The 25,192-nt window shown below is 44.6% G+C and overlaps 1 protein-coding gene across 1 annotated transcript; it reads left to right on the top strand.

The window, feature by feature from the left end:
* The first annotated feature begins 10,158 nt into the window (after positions 1 to 10,158).
* Positions 10,159 to 20,501, top strand: RBX1 (ring-box 1). Its single transcript, XM_072344564.1, has 5 exons — positions 10,159 to 10,317; positions 12,207 to 12,285; positions 17,682 to 17,752; positions 19,042 to 19,127; positions 20,332 to 20,501. The coding sequence occupies exons 1-5, from the start codon at positions 10,240 to 10,242 to the stop codon at positions 20,342 to 20,344; spliced, it is 327 nt and encodes a 108-aa protein (XP_072200665.1). The 5' UTR covers positions 10,159 to 10,239; the 3' UTR covers positions 20,345 to 20,501.
* Positions 20,502 to 25,192: the final 4,691 nt, after the last annotated feature.

Genomic DNA, 25,192 nt, shown 5'->3' with positions numbered 1-25,192 from the left:
CAGATCTCACACTGCTCACGTCAGTGCAGAGGGAAAAGCCCCAGTCTTGAAGCGCAAGCACAAGGGAGAGAACTGAGTTTTCCCGTGTGTTGATGCTGCCATTGCATCATTCCAAGCTCAGGACTTAGTGTCTCAGGAAAGATTTCTTGTCACTGTCTGTGTTCTTTCACATTTGATCACTTCCCCAACAGCAAAGGTTCTCTTTGAAATCCTCAATGTCCATTTATTGTTCTTGCTTCACATTTGAAATCAAACAGGTATGAAATAAATGTCATGTAGCTCCAACCTTTTTCCACCCAGCTTAGTAAACTGGTATCAATCTGGCTAAAACATCTAACAGGGACCAAACAGGCTGTACCAGGAGGTATATTCATTCTGTTATGTGATATTTTTCAGCAGAGTGGATTGGTTTCCTTTGGAAACTTGCACCAGATTGAACACTGGAAGGTATGAATACCACTCAGTGTAGTAAAAGGAGGGGTGACCTCTTACAGTGTTCGTTACTGGGATTTGCTCTGGAAAAGGTTTGGAGAGGGCCTGGAGGAGGCTGACCCAGCAGCCACTCCCAGCACCAAGCACTGACCAAGAGATGCCTCCATGAAGTTTCATTCCTCACCTGGAGGAGGAGGGTGAGAACTCCCATACGACCAGCCCTGCACAGCACCATGCGCTCTTTTGCCCTTCCAGCTCAAATAGAGTGACCTACAAACACACTTATCTTCCTTTTTTCAGTAATTAATCCAAGGGAAGTAACCATCCGGAGCAGCAAACTGAGCACACCGTGATGGTAAGTCTCTACCGCTTGTTTTGATTTCATTATTCCCCCTGTCTTTTCAAGTCAGTCGCATTGTTATCCTGCTGTCGGGGAGCCTTGCTCCATTTTGAGTTTTGTTCTGCTCAGGCTTTTCCATTCAGACTGTCATAACCTGCTTGTGCCACAAAGCATTACTTCATTTTATCTGGAGGCAGCTGGACTGACAATACAGTTACGCCATTTCAGGAAGTTTTTAGACATCTGCAGTGTCAAGAAAGAACAATTTGTGTAATCTTCTTTATAATGTCTATTACTGCTTCAAAATAACATTAATTAACATGCAAATGGAAAATAGGAGCATTCTTGCAATTTATGCTCGGTGCAGTTCTTACGTCCTTTTCCTTCAATCATTACTAAAATTAGAAGGTTAAAAACAGTTTTGGATGATAAAGACCTGGCTGAGACTGAAGAGAATTCCTACTTCTGGCTTTTTTCTGCAAGGAACTTCTTTATTCAAAAGTCAATTTTTAAGTAGGAAATGAACTGATTTAGAAATGTTATCCATATGAATTTCAGTGCTCGCAAGTGCGTACGCTTCTAAGTAAATAGAAGAGATTAGACTGCTCTTGAAGTAAGCTGGCACGCTCCAGTCTCTGACTCGAAGAACAACTCCCGTATGGTACCCTATTGCGTGTCGTGCCCTCAGCTGATGGTCAAAGAAATGCCAGCTGAAGTATTGCTGAGCCTATGGAAACAGGAACAAGAGTTTCCAGTGCGATTCCACCAATGCTTTAGCTGTTGGGATAGGCCTTTAGTGTCTGTGAATTGCAGTCTACGTGGAAGTGACTGATGTTTTCTGTCGTACTCTGATGAGTGATTAAAATATTAATGATGCATTCAGATTATGGAAAAAAATCCTCCCAGCTGATCTGGGCGCTCCTTTACTCAAAGGACGCTTCTCCATGTGGTTGCTTCTCTATTAATTGCATACAGCAAGACTACCAAGTATGTGAGTTTGCATATGGGGCCAAAAAGAAACTCATATCCGTAGAATGAAAGTAGGACCTGCCATGGAAATCTCTATGAATTCGCAAGCACTAAAGGCAGAAGCCACAATGAAGCATGGAATTTTGAAATAGCATTCAGAGCATCTGTGCAAAAATAATGTCAGTACTGTTATTCTTGTCCAGCCCAAAGGAGTCGGTCAAGGGCAAGATGGGGGACTATCACGTGCAGATCACTGTGTTAGGAGAATGGAAATGCAATTGTACTGCTTATCTTCCAGTTACACGGCTTAAGCTACAAGGCAGTTCGTAACACGTGGGATGGAGGACTTGCCTTCATCGCAGAGATCCACATCCTCAAACCAGCATATGTGTAGTTTGGCTGTGAACCAGGAACAGAGAATTTCAAAATAAAATAAAATAAAACAAAAAAATCACACTTATTTTTCTTTTTTTTTTTTCTTTTTTAGTATCACTTTGCATTTGTAGAGGGACGGTTTCTACAAGGTTCCCCAGTGTTAGTGACATTAACATTCGATAGGCTGCTCGTGTAAACTCCAGAGCTCTCATGGCTCTCAGTATTCACTTTTAAATATAAAGCAGTTCATACTGATTTTTATTGCTGTTTAATTTAGTCTTTGTTTGTTTTTTTAACGTGGCTTCTCAGCTGTACGGAATGTGGCCTACACTCATTTAAGACTTTCCAAGACTTCTCCAGATGCACAAAACCCGCTACCATCATCCTTTTCTCTTACATATTTTAACACTCCAAGCGCTAAACTTGCCCATATTTGCCATGCAGATCAATTCTATGCAGCAAATCAGGTCACCTGTTAAGGAAGGGAACTGAGGGCTGCTTTTAGAGTGTGACCGTAAGTCTCTCCTACCTCTGTACCCTCCATTGTTTGTATCTCAGATACAGAAATTGATAGTTGAATTGTCTAAATAAATCATTTTTAGCAAATAATGCTTCTCATTCAAAGGACACATGCAAACAATTCCCAGCCAAATGTTACTTATTGGCTTCTAAGTTCTTGTGCTTTTTGAAGTGCTCCCAATATCACTCATCTCTTTCAAGCATCTGAAATTGCTTAAAGCAACATGTGGTTTTTCACCCTTCCATAAGAAAAAAAGGCAATTTCTGAACAAGGTGCAGAAAAACGTCCTTTAAGTAAAAGTGTGCTTCATTTTAAATAGCATATTCTTGTTTTTAACAGTAGCTTTACTCAACAGAAGGAACTTTCTATATGAAAAGCTCTTTCTTAACACTTACTCTCAATGAATTGCTGTGGGCAATTCAGACAGTTACAAATACTGAGAAGAGCAAAGCTCACATCTTCCTTCACAAGACTTGTGAAGAAAGGATGTGCTTTCTGGTGCATCAATGTACTTCATCAGAATTCCTGGGAAGCCATCCAGCTATACGTAGTAAATATTTCACATACCGATGAAGTGATTCCTCAGCGATCCAACCTCTCAGCACAAATGAAGTTTAATTTATGATGAATGTCTGCACCTGTTAAACAGTGAAATCGGCTTCTGACACAAGTGATACTTTTGTGCAGTAACTTACCTAAATTTTAAAGCAAGTCCTCTCCTTCCAGATATTCACCTTTTCTTCATCGTAATTTTGAAAGCATTCCTGGGCTTGAAGTTTGAATTTTCACACTCAAAAGGGAACGCTTGTAATTTCTGAACCAATATATACATGTACGTGGATCAACTCCATTGAGGGAAGCCATAAAATGTGCCTACTATAGAATTAGCTATTTGTTTTGTGTAGCAAATGATAAAATCAATAGGCGGGTCCACCAAAATCTGTCTGTCTAGCATTCAATCAAGAGATTGGATGTGCAGACTTCTAATGGGAGAGATGATTTTCCATCTTTTGACAATCCATATTATACTAATTCAAACAGCATTTACACAAGGCTGCACCGGTTTACTCAAGCATTGCGTTCAATATCGTTTCATTAAATCGATGTAAAAGGTTGTGTTGACCTTTTACATATATATTTAAATCTGATCAGTGGAGCTTAAATCGATTAGGAACTGATTTTAAGCCAACACTTAAGGCAAATAAGTGCGTCCACACGGGGTTCCTCAGCTGTTTGACGAATTGAAGTGAAATCCAATTTAAATTAAGCTGCTGCAAACAAAGCACTGTTGTGTTGTGTGCGGGTCCCAAATGTGCCCTCAAAGTTCTTTGGGAAGTTTCTCTTTCACTTGAAAGTGTACCTGAGGGAGATGTGGTTAGCTGAGTGAAATCCATCCATCCCAGTAAGGAAGGGAGGGGTGACAGAACATGGCTGTAAAAAGCTTCCAAGCAAACGCCCAGTGTTCAGAGAAGAGCTGCATACCACAGCATCATGGAATCACAGGATGGTTGGGTTGGAAGGGATCTCAGAGCCCACCCATTCCCACCCTGCTCTGTGGGCAGGGCTGCCACTCACCCCCTCAGGCTGCCCAGGGCCCCATCCAACCTGGCCTCGAACCTCCAGGGATGGGGCACGCACAGCTCTATGGGCAGCTGCGCCAGCACCTCACCACCCTCTCAGTGAGAAATTTCCCTTGATATATAACATTTAAAAATACAAACATACAATAAAGAGACAACAAGAGTGCAAGGTGAAAACAGAAAGAAATAGCAAGGCAAACTGAGCGAGAAGCGGTTTATCATAAGTAACTCTTAAATCAGCCGACATGGGAGTGAACGTTTCACTTGTGAGCTTCTGGGGGCCATTGGTTCCCCCGCCTCCCCTCTCCACTCTTATTCAGATAAACTGTCATCTTCCCCATTTCCCTGTCATCTTGTTCCCCCGGGTTAAGAAAGAGAAACTGAACAGTCTTCCTTATACCATCCACATGGTTTTAATTAGCAGTTTTTCTGTATGAAAGAAGGGTTAGAAGGAATCTTTCTCAGCTTCAGGCTCCTTTCTAAACGAAGGAGCTGACTGATGGGCTTCTGAAGAAGCTGTCTTTGCCAGTCCAACCCCAGCAGGAGAAATGTAGGTAAATGCAGGTGTCCCACTTTGTGACCAAAGGAAGGTGAGAGAATGGGGCGTAGTTTTTGACTCCAGGACTGAAAAGACGACTCCTGCCAAATGATTGCTGAATACTCACTGCCTTGTAGAATCAAAAAACCATTAAGACAGGAAAAGCACCTAAGGTCATTGAGTCCAACTGCCAGCCCATCCCCACCATGCCCACTGGCCACGTCCCTCAGTGCCACATCCACACGGCTCTGGAACACCTCCAGGGTCGGTGACTGCACCACCTCCCTGGGCAGCCCGTGCCACTGCAGCACTGCTTTCTGAGAAGAAATTTCTCCTAACCCAAACCTCCCCTGGTGCAACTTGTGGCCATTCCCTATTGCTGTTACCTAGAAGAAGAGGCTGATCCCCATGTTACTAGAACTCCTTTCAACCATCTTCCCATTGGGATTTCCAACTGAGCTGAGCTTTGAGATAAAAGGATCATAGAATCATAGAATTACCCAGGTTGGAAAAGACCTTGAAAATTATCAAGTCCAACCACAGCCTAACCATAGTACCCTAACTCTAACAACCTGCTAAATCATATCCTTGAGCACCAAATGGCTCTTAAACTCACCCAGGGACGGCGAATCAACCACCTTCCTGGGGAGCCCATTCCAGTACTTGACTACCCTTTCTGTAAAGAAGTGTTTCCTAACATCCAACCTAAACTTACCTTGGTGCAACTTGAGGCCATTTCCCCTCATCCCGTCACTTGTCACCAATGAGAAGAGACTTGTCCCACTCTCACTGTAAGCACCTTTCAGATACTGGAAGAGGGCAATAAAGTCTCCCCTCAGCCTCCTTTTCCCCAGACTAAACAGCCCCAGCTTCCTCAGCCTCTCCTCATAGGGTTGATTTTTCAAGCCCTTCACAAGCCTCGTTGCCCTTCTCTGGACCTGCTCCAGTACCGCCATGTCCTTCTTGTGCTGAGGTGCCCAAAACTGGACACAGTACTCGAGGTGAGGCCTCACCAATGCTGAGTACAGGGGCAGGATGACTTCCTTAGTCCTGCTCACCACACCATTCCTGATACACGCCAGGATGCCGTTGGCCCTCTTGGCCACCTGGGCACACTGCTGGCTCATATTCAGCCGACTGTTCATCAGCACACCAAGGTCCCTTTCCATCAGGCAGCTTTCCAGCCACACCTCCCCAAGCCTGTAGGGCTGCCTGGGGTTGTTGTGACCAAAATGCAGGACCCGACACTTGGCCCTATTGAAACTCATGCCGTTAACCTTGGCCCATCGATCAAGTCTGTGCAGGTCCCTCTGTAGTGCCCTTCTCCCCTCAGGCAGATCAACACTCCCTCCCAACTTGGTGTCGTCTACAAACTTACTGAGGGTGCACTCAATCCCCTCATCCAGATAATGTTTGATGCAGATGTGCTGAAGATAGAGAAACCCATTCAGCAAAAGAATATGCTAACGTATTAGCTTATTTTATTGTTAAAAATAGGACGGTCAGGCAGAACACCTCTCTTGTGAGATTCACTGCCCTAAAAACCATAATGAACTTAACAGTGGAGTCCAAAGTATGGTTAAATTCAATGTATTCCCTTAAAGCAGTCATGAGGAAGAGCAATCAGGCATCAGAAATACTTGAAATTCTGCTTTCTGCAAACTACCTGAGTACCACCATTTTTTGATCCTGCTTATGCTGCTATGGGAGGCAGGAGACTGCTGGCTCCCTCTCTCTGGGCTTCTCTTGTAATACCCATCCAAGTTTTGTACCAATCAATCACTGTTGTGTCTGGGGGTTGTCAAGATGAAGAGGTATAACTGCACCTGAACTCCATCTCCACCCTTTCCTCCCCCCAGCAAATAAATAAATAAATGATCTTGAATTTGGACTTACGCTATTTTCAAATGCCAGGTGGTGCCTATGCTATGATGACTAATTTGCTGGCCAAGGACTTTGACAAAATGCTTTTGCCCATAGCAGCATCTCTCCCATTGCGACAAAGGATGGTGGAGACTAAGGAATTCTGTCGTGCCGAACAGGAACATGAACCAGTCAGAAGTAATTTTCAGTGGAACTTTGGCTTACTCTTGTTTTGGTGGGGAAGGACAAAGAATTAATGGGGGAAAGCAAAAGCAAAGTGTCATGGTTTTGCAATGTTGTAATTTTGCTACCAGTATTCCACATCATAACATCATGTTAAGCACAGATAATTTTGACGAATCTGCTGCTCACAGAAAGAAGACTACATGTCCCAGGGAGCACCACGGTCAGTCATATGACCAGGACTATATAATCTCACTTCAGTGCTGGAGTCGCTCTCTTGGATCCTGCCAGCCAGGGGGAGAGCCGTGTGGGAGCGTTCCAGCCGTTTCGCCTAGAGTTACAGTAGGCCTCTCGGTTTCGGGACTCACTCTCTCTTATTTTACTTGATTCGTTAGCCTTAATTCCAATTATATTGTATTATATTGTGTTATTCTGTATTTCGATATAGTATTTAGTAAATAAGTGTGCCTCCTTAGATCGCTGCCGCTGTATTTATTTCATTTTCCCTGAATTTCTTTTCCTTCTGGGCCAGCGGCCTGCGGGCCGACTGCCCCCCTGTCATGGGTGCAGGTAGATTTTAGGCCAACCCACGACACAAAGTTATAACTCAGTGCTTCTCCATTCAAACAGCATCACTCCACCTTGACTCAGCAGAGGTAGGGTAGCTTCCAGACCTCCCTTGGTGATAGTATTTTCTGATTTTAGTACTTTTTCCCTCTCCTGAGGCTGTGCCACATTCAAGGCTATCAGGGAGGAGCTACAGATAAGAATATCTGTAAACAGTATTTCAGTGTCTCCCACACGCCAGTCTGGAACTGCCTCCTGTTACAGAGTGTTCACAGATTTCCCTATTCAGTAGGAGTTCATTGATTTATAAGCAGACAAACTTGTGTTACTTGCTTTGGTTACTCCCCGTGGTTTTACCTGACTGCTGTTAATTAGCCTGCCACATTTTCCATTGTTGCTTACATGTAGCAGTAGATGCATATAACTACTTGTATTGAGCTATCATAACATTCACTTTTGTTTGTTTGCTTGTTTGTTTTCAATCCTCTCTAAAAGGATAAAAGGCACTTTGAAGACTCTGCTTAAGCAATGTGGGATGTCCAGACTGACCTGGTGCTCACATCACAGGATCACTTCAGTTGGAAAAGACACATAAGATCACCAAGTCCAACCACCACCTAACACTGCTGTGTTCACTGCTAAACCATGTCCCTAACCATCACGTCCCAGTATCTCTTAAATACCTGTGGGGATGAAAACTCCAATACTTCCCTGGGTAGCCAGTACCAACATGTAACCACACTTTCCATGAAGCGGAACCTTTGCTGATGCTATGTGAGGCCATTTCCGCACATCCTATTGCTTTTCACCTGAGAAAAAGCTGCTGCTGCTGTGGTTGATGGTGCTGTCTCTAGCAACGGGTCTGACCATTGCCTCTAGTCACCTTGTACATGCCTTCTGGCCAGCTGTCTGCATTCAGGTTAAATCACTTGCCTCACTGAAGGACTTGTCCTCTCCCCAGATGACAAATGCAGCCTGTGTCTCTGCCATCTCTCCACGCTTTTTGCTCAGCTTATAGCCCTCAAGCTCTCCCTCTTTCCCATGTCTTCTCCTTGGAGCACTGAGGGGCTCCCCATCCCCATTTTTTATAATCAGCCCAACATCCTCCCTGTCACACACTGGGACTCCTCTGTCTCAGTCACATTTCCCTGTCGCAGCTGATGGCTGGGCACGATGAGGGGCTGAGATGCCCGCTGCAGAGACAGAGTTATTTGTTGAGCCTAGAACCACGCTTCCCGTTGCTTTTTTTCATGCACGAGGAAAGGCTGTTTGCAGTGGGTTGGGCACAGTCATTAAGTACCATGGTTTTTGCAAGCACCTGGTAACCTGCAGGTTGGTTTTGAGTCATGACGGTCGGTTGTTGTTTTATCTTCAAGTTATCAAGCAGCTTGAGGTGCAATACCATGAGAAAGAAAGAGCAGCAATTAGTCACCATCCCATGAAATGCTGCAACTCATTCCACTCTTTGAATCTCATCTGTTCATCTTAGTCAGATTATGGGGAGCAGGAGGCTTCATTTCTTACCTGAGGTTTTAGTAACAGATTGAAAAAACAATGGTACTACATGGGAATATAATGGGACCATCATCTAGAAAACACACACAGAGGCAGAGGGATTGGGTTCATGCAGAAACCAACCGTCATCTGGGCCAAAAATCTATGGGATATATTGCTTATTCTACCCCTCTGGCTCTGTTCTTTGAATTCAAGTTTACTCTGAGCACTCCGGATCAGCTGGGGATGCTACAGAGTCTTGGGGAGAAATTGTTTGCTTACTTCATGAACTCTGAGAAGTTTTGTGGTAACGTGGAAGGACGGTAAATTAGGTACCATTTGTGAACGCTGTCTGTCTGGACACTCACAACAGCAAAGGCTGCTAGAAATCTCAACTTATCCAAATCAGTTACTTTTAGTGGCATCAGCAACTGGAGGGCAGGCAGCCACCCCTACAGTTCTTTGAAGAGTTATAAAATGCACTTCATTTTTACTCCTCAGTGCCACATCCACACGGCTCTGCAACACCTCCAGGGATGGTGACTGCACCACCTCCCTGGGCAGCCTGTGCTGCTGCAGCACCGCTCTGTCTGAGGAGAAATCTTTCCTCATATCCAATCTGAACCTCCCCTGGCACAACCTGAGGTCGTCAGCTCTCATCCTATTTCTGTTACCCATGGTTAGAGGCCAACCCCACCTCGCTACAGCCTCTGTACAATAAAGAATTGCTCTAACAAGTGTTTCAAAGCACGTGAACTCCTGCTTTCTTTCAGAACATTTTCATTCCTGAGTGCATCCTGAGCGCCCCACAGACATCCCACACCGCTGGGGTAGCACTGAGGCTGATATGGTAACAAAGGACACACAGCTCAGCCCAGCTGAGGGGCTGGGAAGGGAGCAAGGGCTGAAGAGCAGGGCAGCCTCCTCCCTTAAGGGCTGCACTGCTCTATTACTTTTGCTGCCAGGCACTAAAGGATGGCTTTGCACTGGATAATAAACCCAGGCCTTACGATTACTGCTGCACGGCTGTCACCCACTGGCAGCCCCCTCCCCACGGTAACACCAGTGGAGGTGGGAGGACCGTAACGTTATCCGTGATAACTTAAAGTGAAATGGCTGTCAAGGTTCCTCTCACACACATATGTCTCGTTAACGCCCAGAATGACTGCTATGACCACGTGACCGTGTTCCCAGCCTCCCCCGGGCGCCGCGCTGCCGCCATCCCCGCACCTGTAGGGGACGGAGAGGGTGTGGGGGAGGGGAGGGGGGAAGGGCGGGGCCTGGCGGAAGCTCCGCCTACGCCTTCCGCTCACACCTCCCTGAGCCCCCTTCCGCCGCGCATGCGCACAGAGCGGAACGGCCTATTCACGCATCCAAAATGGCGGCTGCGATGGATGTGGACACCCCCAGCGGCACCAACAGCGGCGCCGGCAAGAAGCGCTTCGAAGTGAAGAAAGTGAGACTTTCTGGCGTGGCGCGCTCTACCCGGCCGGTCCCAGCGGGAGGAGGGAGGTCGGGAGCGGCCAGGTGGCCTCGAGCAGGTCGGGGCGGCCAGCCGCTCTCCGCACCCCCTCACGGAGCCGGGCGTTCGCTTCCGCACCGGCAACGCCGTATGAGGGGAGAGGGGGAGGGGCTTGAGGTGTCTATTGGCGTGTGTCGGAGCCAATGGGTGAGACGGGTCTCCGCGCGTGGAACGGAGGTTGGCCAATCAGAGGGCGCGGCCGCGCGGGGAGGAGGAGGGGGAGAGGAGAGGCGGGGCTAGTTCTGGCTGGGCCCCGCCGCCCAGAGCCGACGGTACCTTGGGCCGGAGGAGTGGGTCGGTGTGCTGCAGCTGCCTCCTCAGCCCCGGCTGCTTTGGCTTAGTTGTCTTAGTGGCCCTAAGTGATGCGAAGGGTGCTTCGCACGCATTTGTGTGGCTGCTTCTTTTTGTATTCTTCACAAATCAACTCGTAGGTGGTCAACAAATGCTGTCTTGTCAGCCTGGTTTTCTTCGCTTCCTCCAAACAACCATAACATCCCTCTTTGGCCTACCCTCTCCAGTGTGGTTGCGAGCTGAATGGTGGTAAAAGATCCCAAGTTCACTTCAACGGGGCCTGGAGGTGGTTAGGAGATGCTATTCTAAGTGATAGCAGTGCTATGAAGTGCCAGTGTAACAGTCCTGCTTGCAAGAGTGACCCTCAGTGTGCTCTTTGTCGTCTGTAGCTGTTACCCATACAGCTACAGCACCCCTCACTGTTGTGTGGGAAGTGCTGCTGCTGTTTGCTGTTCCCTGTGAGGTTCTGAGGCAGGTGTGGCTCAGTATAGGCCTGTGGGCCCTGAGAGGGATGGTGGGATTCAGTACCCAAAGTGTGGCAGCCATAGAATCACAGGATTGTTAAGGTTGGAAAAGACCTCTAAGATCACCCAGTCCAACCTTAAGCTTGTCCCCACTCTGCCCACTGACCACGTCCCTCAGTGCCACATCCACACGGCTCTGGAACACCTCCATGGACGGTGACTGCACCACCTCCATGGGCAGCCTGTGCCACTGCAGCACCGCTTTCTGAGAAGAAATTTTTCCTCATACCCAGCCACGAAGGTGCTGAGATTTTTATAGTAGCTCCTTGGTGTGCAAATAGAGACCCTGAGAGATGAAATCTCTGCCAGAAGGCTGGCTGGACTTACAAAAGACCTAATAATGTTGGTGGGGTTATTTGTTTTTTGGGGGGGTGAGGAAGAATAAAAAGGTGCTGTGTTTTTCTGCATAGCTTTTGTCAAAGTCTCATTCTCAGTTAGTTTTTTAAAGTTGTCGTGGAATTTTCTAGCCATTCCTACTGAAGTAGCTCAGAACAGATATCCCACTATTCTTTCATTCATATTTTTAAGTAAAACTTTTGAAAGGTTGATTTTTTGGGGAGCACTTTTGATATTGTATATTTTTTTTTTGCAATGAAGATGATTCAGGAGTCACTGAGGGGCAAAGTTAGAGGTGATTCTGTTTGTTGGCCCCAACTGCTCTGAGGGATGATTACTAGGAAAACTGCTGCAAACAATAGAAGTTCCAAACTGAGGATGTGGCATGAGATGCATCCTTGCCTCCAGATTATGAATTGAAATGCAGATGTTTACATTTGTATGGCAAAAAAAAAGAGTTGGTCAAGTATCAGTTGTTTCTGAGACTGGAAGGAGACACTGAGTGTGAGAGGTATCTGAGAAAGAATTACTCTGGAGCTGTAAGGTGCATGTTTTTTAATATCCTAAGCTTTCCATTTCAGAAAGAAACAGGATCTTGAGGAATAATACGGATTTCCATGTGTTATATATTGAATAAAATGTATGTTTTTCTTTTTTCCCCCCTCACTCTAGTGGAACGCAGTAGCTCTGTGGGCATGGGACATTGTGGTTGATAACTGTGCCATTTGCAGAAACCATATTATGGATCTATGTAAGTAAATGATGGGGAAGAGTGCTTACAGTTTTGACATGTACAAGATTCACAGTTGAAATTTCCACTGCTCAGGGTGCATTTTGGCAGATTTGGTTTTCAGTTCAGAACAAAGTCTTTCAGTACCACTACTAAACTCTGTTCTGTGTAATGCTCAAGTTCTGCTTTCTGTGTCTGACTGACCAGAAAAGGTTCAAGCCACTGAATTTTTGACTCCTCATTCCGCAAAAGCTACCTTGCCTAAATTAGGGTTATAGTGTGGGGAATTCTGTGGCCAGCTAGAGAATCACTCTGTTATTTATGAAGAGAATAATCAAATGCCAAAACCAACACCAAGCATTGCTAGTGCTAATTCACTTTCCCCCCCCCATATGCTCCCAACAGTCCAGTTAACAAATATACTTACTATTTAGGAAAACAAAGTGATAGTAGGAGTAAGTATAAAAAGTTCTACTGTGAAATAGGTGTCCACATATAAAGTCACCAGCTTTGGTCCAATTGAGGATTGGCAATAAGAACAGAGCCATATCTTTTTCCCCCTTAAAACTTTGACAGTATATTGTTGGCACCGTAACTGTCCATGTTCTTTCAATTATAAGATACAAAACACCTTTTATCATCCCCCAGATAGGAAGTCGCCTGTACTACTAAAATGGGAGGATTGTGGTACCTCAAAAAGCAAGACCTTCAGTACCTGACTAGAGCTAGTCATGATTTCTTTGTGGTCACTGTTTCACTTTCTTCTTAGTAGCCCTTGCAAGTACAGCTGATGGTAACTTACTGTTAGTGAGCCTGTGTGAAAATAAAAAAGAGCAGGGGAGAAGAAAAAGAGGCTGTACACTGTACCATGCAGGGCTGAAAGGGGATTAGGCAAGATGACTTCTTTGCTTTGAGTCAGATGTGTTCTATTTTGAGCCAGCTGCTGCCTGTCCATCCCTCACTTTATTCTTGATCATTAGAAGAGGAATGGTAGCACTAAAGGCAAACAGGTGAGAGGAGTGGTTGTGACATGTGCTGAGGACCTCTGACATAATGGTTTACAGTTAAGAATCTCAAACCCGTACCATCCCAAAAGTGGGCACTGACTACAACTTAGTAGCTTAGGTTTATGATTCGTATTTGTGTATTTGGTTTTTTTATACTTGAAATACTTAGCTGATGGATGAGTGGCATTTTAAAGTTTGGTTAGAGCATGACTTACACTGATAGAATTTAGATGCGTAGTAAATACATACAGTTCTGTAATTCAAGATAATCAAAACAGGTGGGATGATGGTGTGCTTCATTCTGTGAATCTGCCTCAAAATTAGTGCCACCTCTTATGGGAGATCAAGTAGAGTTTTATATAATTGTCGGCTTTGATAAAAAGCAAATAGAAAACGAGAGGATGAAGGGAAGATTCAGGAGAGCTGAAAGGAATGTGGACAGATGTTATTTTCCAGTAGTGAATTTCCTTTGTTAGTTCCTTTTAAAACAAACAAACATAAATAAAGAATCCTGCCAGAATTGAGGTTGGGTGGAATTGAAAGAATATAGACGTGTTAGGAAGAACTTCAAAGGAAGAGAGCACAGGTAACTTAGTTTTTGTTTTGTTTTGCTTTTTGAGTTGCTCAAGCATAACACCTTATTAGTTAGGGCATAATCAATGCTATCAAAAGCTCAAACTGCAAATGACGGACCAAAATTGACAGTATACAGAGTAGAAGTGGTATCTAAATTGGTGTTCTGAGTTCAGCCTTGGCTCTGGATTTACTTACTTCCTTGTTAAAGATCATTAATGATGTTAAGCAACATCTTAATTAGATTTTCAAACCGAAGATGTGAAGTGATGGGAAATAGAGAAAAAATTACTAGATTGTGCAGGGAAGAACAACACAAGACTCAGTTTGATAAAGTGCAGGGTAGGAATGTCTCCCTCTCTCACTGATGAGGAGAAACCTTAAAAGGGAAAACATTACAACGGTGATAAGTAACGCCAGCCACGCTAATGGAAGATTGTTAACATTATGAAGTCGAGCATCCAAAAGTTAGGATATAACAATGTTAAGGTTTTGTGCAGTCCTGCTAATGCACATACATTACGACTTGGCTGCTAATACTAAGGACAAAGGATTCCCCTGGCCCTCACTATGGCTCACGTTCAGCACATAGAAGGGATGAGTACATTTTCAGTGGCTTTTGTTCTTTTCTGAAAGGACCCAGAATGTATTTAGGTTTTTTTTGTGTGGCATCCTTGATTTCTTTCAAGGTTTATTCTCTGCTGCGACGGTTGCAATGGGGCAGGTTTGGGGAATGTTAAGAAACACCATGATCAGTATAGCGGGTTGTCTTCTCTGTGAAATGTAGTACTGCAAGGTGACTGGTGTGCTTTGAACTGTGTGAAATGGGCCATCAAAATAGTGGTCTCTTTCTCTGACAGAAAGATGGAAAGTATCAAAAGTGATATTCTGGTGTCACGGAGATAGACAAATTGATTAGAATCCAAAGAAAAAAATCTCAGAGTGATTTGCAGGTTGGTTTATTTTGGCTTTTTGGGAAGAGCAGAACTAAATATATGAGGTTTGCTAAGTCATGTATATATAGTTTGCTAAGTCATAAGTAGGAGTGGACAATGATAGCTGTGCACAAATATTTTGAGAGTGATACTCAGAGGAAATACTCAGCATCATATGAAGGGGTTATAAGTAGAAGGAGTCATGTGACAATGAGATGGATGAACCTAGGGGGAATATTCAGATACTTCTTCAACTGAGAAAATTGCATGGAGAAAGTTCTGAAAGCCCTCTGAAGTTTGAAAAAACCAAGAGCTCATTCTGCATTGTGGAGGTAACAAGTGCACTTTAGGTTTCCTAGCCTGATTATTTGTTTTTTCTGTCTCTGTCAGGATACAGTACATATTGTTAGCCATGGTATGTACATTTTGTTCTGTTCTCCCCAATAACTCAATATCTTCAGGGTGTAGCTGCAGAAAGCACTGTTTAAAGAGAAGGGGGAATCCCTCGGTGGTTACCCTTGCTTAAGCAGAAGCCATTTTGAAGAGCTCTGTCATAATATTCACTGGTGCAGTGGGCTGTGACTTCAGCTGTATCTGCCCGTGTTGAAATGCTTCCATTGCCTCGTTCACATTTATTTACAGCTAGTTCGGGTTTCAGCTGTATCTGCCTGTTCTAGCTCTATCAAAGGCAAAGCAGAAGAGTAGTTCAGCATTCCTCCAGTTACTCCCTGTCTCTTACCACTTCTTTGGGGCAGCAGCCATTAAGTAGCTTGTCTTTCTTCCATAGCCAGAATCATCAGCTTTGATTTTCTGAGGGTTTGCTCATTTTTGTTGCATAGGTGATATGCTGCCCCTTTTTGAAACTAGGCAACTGGGAGACCGGAAGGTGTTTCAGCTTTGGGAATGCCTGCTTTTGGCAGCTGAAGATAGTAGTGTGAGCAGTAGCATCTGGCCTGTTTGATGAGGGAGTTAAATCTGAATGTTGAGTTGGGAGGGCCTTACATCACCACAAGAGAACTCTTCCTCAGCTATGTGTGTGTAAGATCATCTGTTCTTTTAGGCTTTGGGGTCTGTTGTCTTTTAAATTATCCTCACTGGATAGTGCTGACCAGTGTGGAAAGAGGTGAAAAAGCAAAATAAATACATTGTATAGTGCATTATTTCCTGGCTTTCACAGATTTCCTCAGTTAAAGTTTGTGTAAGCTGACTTTTCTTGTTCTTTCTCTCACTACCCATCTTCTCACCATTTTCCCATTAACATATAGACTCATGGCAAATATTTCAATCTAAAATTATACACCCCAGGATGACTTTATGATACCACGAGTCTGTACTGCCATAACAGTAAGATTATTGTAGCAATACTGAGCAGCAAATTTTAACAAGTGCACGTTTCACCAAAACGATTGAAGCTCTTCAAGGTCCTTGAGCATCTTCCCTTTTCTGAGTCAGATTTATTTCTATTGCTAAATGCAATGAAGACTTAAGGAATTAAGACATCAGACTCTTGAGCTGTGTTGGATTTTTTTTCTCTCCTCTGGGCAGGCCAAGAACTGAGCTTTGGACGTCTTGCTTTTGTGCATCATATCTTGATGTAAAACATATAATACAGGTTCATTCAAACAGTGTAGAACAGTTGTTGCTACTCAGTTCTTTATACCTCCGTCTTGTTTTGAATGATTCCTTGTGATTGAAGTTAGTCTCCTTCATGTGTCATGAAAAATGGGCTTTTCTCCTATTTTGTTCACCTCCACACCTGAAAGAGTATGGAAAATGGAGGAAAGGATGAATAGGACAGGAAAAAGTAAAGATCACATACCTCAACTAAAAGCATGGGCTTGAAAGTTATTTTATTAATCCTTTGTTTGTGAATCAAACAGAGAACTGGAACTCATTCGGACCTTTTCTTTGCCAGGAAAACAGATCTGCAAAAAAATAAAGCAACAGACCCATGTGTCAAGTTCTAAGCCGACCATCTATCAACATGTCTTCTTAAACCTTTTGGGCATGACCTTTAGAAGCAGCATCCTTTAACAGGAAGCTAAATTAAAATATCGGTCACGTAGGTTTGTGCTGCTGACTGTGAAGAAGTTGGAAATGCCTTTTTGTTCTTCTGGAGTGCCACCTTAACTGGACCAGAAGTGAATTGGTTGGGCTCTAGAATGGAGAACCCGATCATGGTTGGTTTTGTTTTCCTGGAGGTGTTCTTTCTTCCTCCTCGTGCTCCTCAGCATAACAGCTGGCACAAAAGTTAAAGCCCAACACAGAACCATAAATAATCTTTGGGGTCATCCTAGGCACTGAGCTCTTAGGTGTAAGAAGTTCAAAATATCAGTTGAAAACTTATTTTTTTCTGCTATGTGTTTTTAGGCTGTAGTTACCTGTCACAAGGCTATAGAAAGGAGAGAGGAAAACCTCATCATTATGTGAGCTAATTCATTTGTAAATATAACTGACAAATGTCTGAAGAGACAATTAATTTCTGTTTAGAGAAAGCAGGATAAGAAATCTAGGTGAACTTTTCTTCAGGGCTGTGTCGTTGCAACTGATTGTCAGGATGGATCCACTAAAACACAAGAGAACAAGTGAAAAATATTTATCCTTAAAGTACGGAAAGCAGACAAATGTCACTGATAGATGAGCTAACTGCTCTTGCAGTCTGGAGCTTTGGAATACTGAACATAGAGAAGAAGGACAGTAGGATGAAATACATTTTAATCTGGTACTTTTAGAAAAGCAGTACTCACGAAACCAGTGGCTCTTGACACTTTCTGATGTAATAAATGCAACAGAACAGAGAGCTTCCCCCACCTCAGCTTGTTATAATGAAGAAATCTACCAGCTGTTATTGTATGCACATCTTCTACTCCTGCATATGTATGTTTAATCTTTGTTTTTACAGGTATAGAATGTCAAGCGAACCAAGCATCGGCTACATCTGAAGAGTGCACGGTTGCATGGGGTGTCTGCAATGTAAGGGAAACTCTGATTGCTGAGTATACGTGTGGTGATGTTACCCTCTTTTTCATGACGGGAGACAAAGATTGTTCCATAAAATATTTCAGCTATCTACTGGGAAAAGAAAGCAAAACAATGCAATTTGAAGTGATCTGGTTAGTAGCATGGATAAAGGAGAGAGAAAAATAACTGAGGAGTGGAAGGTGAGGAGGGATATGTGAAAGACAAGGGAGGAAGATTGGAAGCATAATAGATGTTTAATTTTGAGCAGGATTTCCCTGATCAAGGTGCTGCCTTGAAGCTCCACTTCTTTTTTATCTGTCCCCAGATAATAGGATTACTTGGATGGCAGCACGCTTGATTTGTCCTTATGCGGGCTGATTCAGGGAGTCCACGTGGAGTGGCCAGGTGGTTTGCTTTCCCTTCTGAAGGAAGATGAAATCAGCTCTAGTGTATAATCTCCACTTGTTCTCCACTTGTTGCCATATGCACTCCTTCAATATGCACTTCCTGGTCCCACTGGCATGTCAACTCAAACTTGCACACATCTGAGCTAGCCTGGACCTGAGCTGGAAGACCTAATTTTCCATACTGGAACGGTAACTACCCGTTCCTTCCCCCATCACCACCATGCTGTGGAACGAAGTTACAGTGAGATAACGCTGGAGTAAGATTGTAAATGTGGCAGTTCTGTCTGTGAAAGAGGAGAGTGACTTTTTCACCAAGTGAAAATATTCTAGCGTCAAAACGAAGATTTCTGTGTGCAAGAGATAGCACAAATGGAAGCTTGTTCTTAAGAAGCTGCTTAGGGCATGGAAGAGAGTGCCTGTACTAAACGCATCATAGAGATTTTTCTAGTTTTGCAAGTTCATTTATATTCAAGTGTTAGTTTGTCCAGAAGATTGGCGGAAAGCTTCAGCATACATACATACATACGTGCAGTTCTTGCTACTCGCTGTGAAATCTTCTTTGTTGTCTTTCTGATTATGCTTCTTATCAGCATCTGCTCTGCCAATTTTAGCAGCTGCGAAACTCTGCATTCTCTCCTTCATCAGAAGTCAGTTGCTTGCCACTGCGTGTACAGTGGAACAGGCACCCTGTTGCCATTTCCTTCATGCACCATTCCTCTCTGTAAATGTAGATCAGTTCCTTGGTGTTTGCCAGTGAGCTGCCCGATCAGTCCTCCCCACCTTTGTCTGCAAACAATTGCTCTGTTCTTACCACAATGCTTTGTGTGGTAATTTCTACATTGAGATATGTCTGTGTGTTCTGAAGTATGATGTGGTTTGGACTTTCTCTTCCAGCACGCTTTCCACTTCCACTGCATCTCTCGCTGGCTCAAGACTCGCCAAGTATGCCCATTGGACAACAGGGAATGGGAGTTCCAAAAGTAGGTATCCTGCACAGGTTTCGAGATGAAAAATCCACTTGTCTTTCTGCTGATAGAAATGAATATCGGATATGTGGATACTCTCACATTTGTGGTCTCGCATGTTGGGAAGGGTTTGTTTTTTCTCCACCTGGCTGTTTGATCTCACTTCCCTTAATGACCTGTGTGAAGTGAGCTCTGAAGGAAGCCCGGGTAGTTGTGTAGGATGTGGAAGTTGTTAAAAGGTACTGGTTTCTATTGACGCTCTCTCTAAAGAACAGTAAGCGGAAAAATGGAATTAACAGAAAGTGGAGCCTTGGGTGAACGCTGTACTGCCCTGTGAGCTGTTTGAGTTTAGAAAATGACCTGAATTATGCTTCTTGTGTTCCAGAGCATTTATACAGAAGCCTTATCGGATCCCTCTATATTGCAATCATCTGTTTTGTAATTCTAATAGGATCAAAGCTGCATACAGCTGATTTTCTAGTATACTGAAAGTAGATGTCCACATAGTCTTTGTCACAGCCTTGACCCATTTATTCTTTATTTAAACATTCTTTTTTGTTTTGCTTTGCATTCTTCAAAGTTCTGTTATTAGAATAAGAATGGGAGGTAAAGGGATGTGGTTTTGAGGGGTAATTGTACTTTGACAGCAGTTAGGAAGTTTGTTACTTGCTTTGTGCTGGGCAATTTATCCTTTAGCCTTTTCTTAACTGTGAATTCACTCTTTTTCTTTCCTCCTTTTTTAAAGCATATTAATTCTAACCAGTGGTTTGATGTTAGGATGTTTTAGTGAATACTTCATGAAAACTGAACCCTTGCTGCCTGGCTGGTGACTGATGTTGCATGGCAGTATTATGAGCAGTGGGGGCATGAATGAATATCTTCTGATGAGTGCTCAGTGATAAGTCCAGGGATGTCACAGTCTTTGGCCTCATTTGCACTCAGGTTATATGTGAAGTGGGATTCAGGGCAAAAGATGAGGATGCCAAAGGTCTCTTGCTTATGAAATCCTGGGGAATCGCAAATGGTCTCCCATCTAACTAATATCCAAGTAGACTTTTCAGGGAATTGAATTGTGGAGAACTTCGTAAGGTTTTCATAGCACAGCATTTCACCTTCATCTGATTTACATACAGATCGGTTTGTGGTAGAACAAGTCTGTCCAAATGAGTGCTATTATGAAACATATTTTTAAAGAATTAATGTATTTCTGTGTTTGCAGGTATGGGCACTAGAGATGGTCACCGTACTTCGTATGTTGTCAGCCACTGTTGTTTGTGTCACTATGAATTTGTCTCGGTAACTTGACAAATCAGTAATGTATACATTCTGCTTTAATCTTAATTTTGCCCTATTGTGTACCATTGAATAAAATCTTGCAGGAGCTCCCCATCTAAGTTTTTGTCTTTCTTTCCTAAGTCAGTGAATGAAAAGAGTTAGCTGTAGACTGGAGACTTAAACCAAGCAGCTCTTAAGCAGGATAGCTTTTCTTGTCAGCTTGCCCAGGTTTTGGCTGTGGGTTTGGTCTGACTCCCAGGAGACTTAGAAGCACACCTCTGGCTCACTGAGATGATCATTAAGCTCCTTCATGGAGTGCCATGGACACAGACATGGCCCCAGCTAAGTGTAGTCTATGCAGGTAGCATTCGTGTGGACGTGCTTTCTTGGAGCTCGATTGAAATAATGATTTGTACGGTTAGTGGTTAGCATCATTATTAGAAACTACTCTCTATTGCTTCTGCTCTTTGACTAAACCAGATCCCCTGTGGAGGAAAATTTCATTACCTGTTCACAGTTCCATGCATTTAGCTTTGCAGACATTAACTAAATGTTAGATTCTATCAGTGGTCATAAAACATTTCCGTGTGTCAGGTGAAAGTGCACTTGGGAAATTCACCTGCAAGACTGACTGCGGAGCTAAAAGTGAGCAGTGTATGAACAAATTCACTCTGTGCTGGTATTATCTCGGTTCAGGCCCTACCCGTAGTACTTACTGGCCAGATGTTGTTGCTCTGAAAACTACATCACTACATCATCATTTGGTACCTGCTGTGCTGGATGGTATCCTCGTTGCATCAAAATTTGGTCCCTGTGTTGACAATCTCAGCAGATGCCAAGAAACTGAACAAGGTCAGAGCAATTCTTCCTGCTACTGAAGGCTGTGGCACTTCATGGCAGCAGCGGTAGATCCAGTAAAATTCTTCTGTTCGTGATATTACCTTTTCATCAACACGCTTTTCCTACTTGTTGAGGACAGGAGATTTGATAGCTGATGTTTAACGTTAATGTAGCAAAGTGATAGGGAATAAAAATGGTCATAGCCAGGTTAAACACCATTCCCTGGAATGTGAACTCCCCATTGAATGCTCTGTGCGTGTGTCTGAATGTCAGATGTCTCTCATGACGGGCCATTTTGTTTAGTGTTGGGTTTCTCAGGACCTGACACCCAGATGCTCGCTGATTAGAGAATTTACTTCCTCAAGATCTTTATTTTGGGTCCAGTCATATCATCCTGGTTTGTCCACCTTTAGCACTGCCCTGAGTGTATTTTCTTGACTGGACAGACACCACGAGTGCAGGCATTTCCCTCTGCTTTGTGGCTTTTCAGCTGTTGCCAGTCAAAGCATCTCCGCTGCTGGTTCCCCTACAGCAAAGGCTTGGTCTCTGTGGCGACCCAAGGCACAGCATGTGGCTGCATGGTTTTCAGCAGTGGCATAAAGCGAAGGTAAGAGGGATCTGTTATATCCAAATAGAGCAGATGGCAATGTTGGCATTTCCATTACCTCCTGCAGAAGTCTGGGGAAAGGATAGGTTTGTGACTGCTCTGGGTGGCACTGTGCACGTAGCTCACGTGGGGGAGCCCTGAGGGCTGCTCCAGCTGCACTGTGATGTGGAACTCCAACCACACGTACAATAATACGGCTTGGAGAAGAAACATCAAATGCATTTTAACATTCTAATGCAATTAACAGCAGCTGATTCTGGGAAGGATCTACCCAGGCATGGAGACTGCCTGCTCTCCTGCTGGATTTACCCCTTCCCAGACCTGCAGCAGCACAGGGTTTGCCCAGTCACAACTATGAACGTGTTAGCAGTGCAGGTATCACAACTCAAGTGGGACTGCAGAGCTGTGTGGCCATGGCCTATTTACACTTTCTGTTCATGGGAACATGTGTTTTCAGCTGATGTGTCACAGGTGGATGACTAGATCATTTCAGTGCATTGGTGGTGCCTCAGTCTGGCTGTGTGCCTTCCTTGGTTGTTCTTGTCTCTGTCTTCTGCTGCTGCATCTTGAGTGGGTGCTGATGGCCATTAGGGGAGGATTTCTCCAGAGCACAGCCTGTTCAATATCATTTTCATCCCCTCTTCCTCTTCCGTGTCCTAAAAGACATCAGCTACAGCACAAAACGAAACAGGCATTTGTCTCTGTGTGTTGAGGGGGGTGGCATTTCCTTGGAGTGTTCTTTTCATCCCAGTCATATTAGATACATCAGAGTGAATCATGTTGACATTTTATACATGAAACGTTACGATATTTTAATGCAAAACATGGGCTTATTTTTCATGTTTTGGATACCTCCCCTGTCTGAATTTCAGTGCTGTGGCTTTTTTGATGGGTGTCTGTTCACCACAACCCAGCTCGCAGCTGCAGCCCTTTCTGCAAAGCGTGAGTTCGGTTTTGTGCAGTTCCAGCATGGCAGTCACCGCATTTCTCACACGCACAAAAAAAACCCAGCCTTCCCTTGTGTTTGGGTCTGGGGATGAGCCCTGGAACCCCTCTGCTGTGTGGCAGGCAAATGACAGCCACCTCCCTGCCAACCCCCGGCTCAGTGCAGAATGAGGAGCAAAGGGGGGGACGCTGCACCTTTCACTTACACAAAGGAGGTGGTTTATGACAGATTTCATTGTGTCTGTGCAAGAGATTTTTGACAGGGCTGAGTTCACTGTGAGTCCCAACCTGATGGTCCAGGCACTGCCTCTGAACCCTGATGCTGATGCCCAGAAGTGCTGATGGAGAAGAATCGAGTTGGTTATTATTTTGTTCCCAAGCTTAGGAGCATCTCCCTCAAAAATTGCTTTTACCCTTTCTGCAAGCACAGCGCTCATCTCTGCCCTGGGCTGCCACCGTCTCCTGCATCTCACCCCATGGCTGGTCCCATTCTGAGCTGGGGGCCTCCAGGGGAGAGGATGAGAGATGGGTGTAGTAAATACCCACCATCCCACACAGCAACAGCAGCAGCATTTGTGCTGGAAACCAACATCTGAGCTACAACCACTCCTCATTTTGAGACTGTTTTCTCAGCCCAGCGCTGTAGGTCATGCTGGTGGAGCAGAGCCTCCTCTCCCATTTGTCTCCCCCAGGGTCAGCATGCCGTTTTGGGCTCATGCCCCAGGGATGATGTGCAGGATGCAGCCCGTTGGATCTACGATGCTCCTCCGAGTTTGCCATGTAGAGCTGATACTCCTGGGCAAAGAGAGTGACCTCTGCCCATCTCCTTTCTGCTGCCTATAAATCACATTAGAGTATATCAAAGCCCTGAGCTGTCAGTACTACCTAGATGTAAATACTGTAATTATCCTAAGTAAAATTAACAGTTTATCAGACTTCCTGTGTTGAATCTTTTTATTACAGGCTTTTTTTTTTTTTTTCTTTTTTTTCTTTCCATCACAGATTTAATTTGCCACAGACTTTATAGACACTGGGTAATAAATCTCCGAGTTCCAAACACCACCTGACATTGTGAGCAGCAAACTGGCTGCCCCTCAGAGGTTTGTTTTGCAGAAGAGGAGGCCCTCCAATGCAGTCTATGGGCATGGCACCCCAGCTTACAGGTGGTGAGTGAAAAAGGGGGGCTGTGTTCCCCACCAGAATTACAGAACGGTTGGGTCGTTAGGGACCTCAAAGCCCACCCAGTCCTACCCTGTGCCATGGGCAGGGCTGCCACCCCCCAGCTCAGGCTGCCCAGGGCCCCATCCAACCTGGCCTCAAACCTCCAGGGATGGGGCACCCACAGCTTCTTGGGGCCTCAGGAAGGAGCTTTTCCTTGCACACAGCTCTGCACTCCGATAGGAAGCAAGTGGTGTCATTGCTATTCTCCCTGCAGGGCCCGGAGCTGTGGGTTGGTCTTGTATTTTTCCTTCCTTCCCTCTCAGCCTGCTCCGTGCATTTCCAACAGCTCCTCTCCTCCTAAAGGTGATTCAGGAAATGAAAGATGACAAAAGCAAACTCATCCTAATAGCCTGCCTTGGCCGAGACAAACTAGGGATACAGCTCTGTTATTATCATGAGCTGGAACGCAAAGCTATGTTCTTCATTAGCAGGAATGACAACAAAATAACAGCCCATAATGTTGGCAAGGGCAGAGCCAGAACTAAAATATCGCATCCAAAATAGAAGAACTGGAATAAATTCCTTGACAGAGTCCTAAAATATTTCTTTTCTTGAACAAAACAGTCTCAGAAAGCTACAACAGTTTGTGAGAGACTCCTTGAGAGGGGCAGCGTTAGGCAGCATCTGACTGCAGGGCGCTGGGCTGCTGCCTCCCACGTCCCAGGAGATGCCACCAGGCAGAGCTGGGCGCTGCTATTTTCCTGACGTGTGAGTGCTTAAAAGCTGGAGGCTGAGCAAAAGATGGGGCTGAAACTACCAACTGAGGTCGGTTTACACTGTGAGCAGGCCACAAATCTGGAACTAGGACTGTTCCTGAGCTTGTGTTTTCATTCCTGACCACTGTAAAAGCTGAGCTGAGCAGCTGCGGGTGGAGTAAAGTAAGGGTAGGCTGAATTCCTTATCACAGTGCTATCATAACTGGGTTGGCTATTGGATCTGCACAGGCTCTCAATACAGTCTCTAAAGCCTTTCCACTGTCCCTCTGTACTCAGCTCTGGTGAGGCCGCACCTCCAGTGCTGTGTTCAGATCTGAGCCCCTCACTGCCAGAAAGACATGGAGGCCCTGGAGCGTGTCCAGAGAAGGGCAGCGGAGCTGTGAGGGGTCTGCAGCACAAGTGTGATGGGGAGCGGCTGAGGGAAATGGGGTTGGTCAGGCTGGGGCAGAGGATTTCAGGGGAGACCTCAGTGCTCT

Source organism: Excalfactoria chinensis, chromosome 1, assembly GCF_039878825.1.
Source record: "Excalfactoria chinensis isolate bCotChi1 chromosome 1, bCotChi1.hap2, whole genome shotgun sequence".
NCBI lineage: Eukaryota > Metazoa > Chordata > Aves > Galliformes > Phasianidae > Excalfactoria > Excalfactoria chinensis.
Note: the sequence above shows the minus strand (reverse complement) of the source record. Positions and strands in the feature narration are given on the sequence as shown.

Bases quoted from the DNA above. Each gene is read 5' to 3' on its own strand.
- RBX1 (XM_072344564.1), top strand. From the start codon at position 10,240: ATGGCGGCTGCGATGGATGTGGACACCCCCAGCGGCACCAACAGCGGC. The intron at 12,286-17,681 runs GTAAGTAAATGA...TTGTTTTTACAG, and splicing joins AAACCATATTATGGATCTAT to GTATAGAATGTCAAGCGAAC. The intron at 17,753-19,041 runs GTAAGGGAAACT...TTTCTCTTCCAG, and splicing joins TTGCATGGGGTGTCTGCAAT to CACGCTTTCCACTTCCACTG.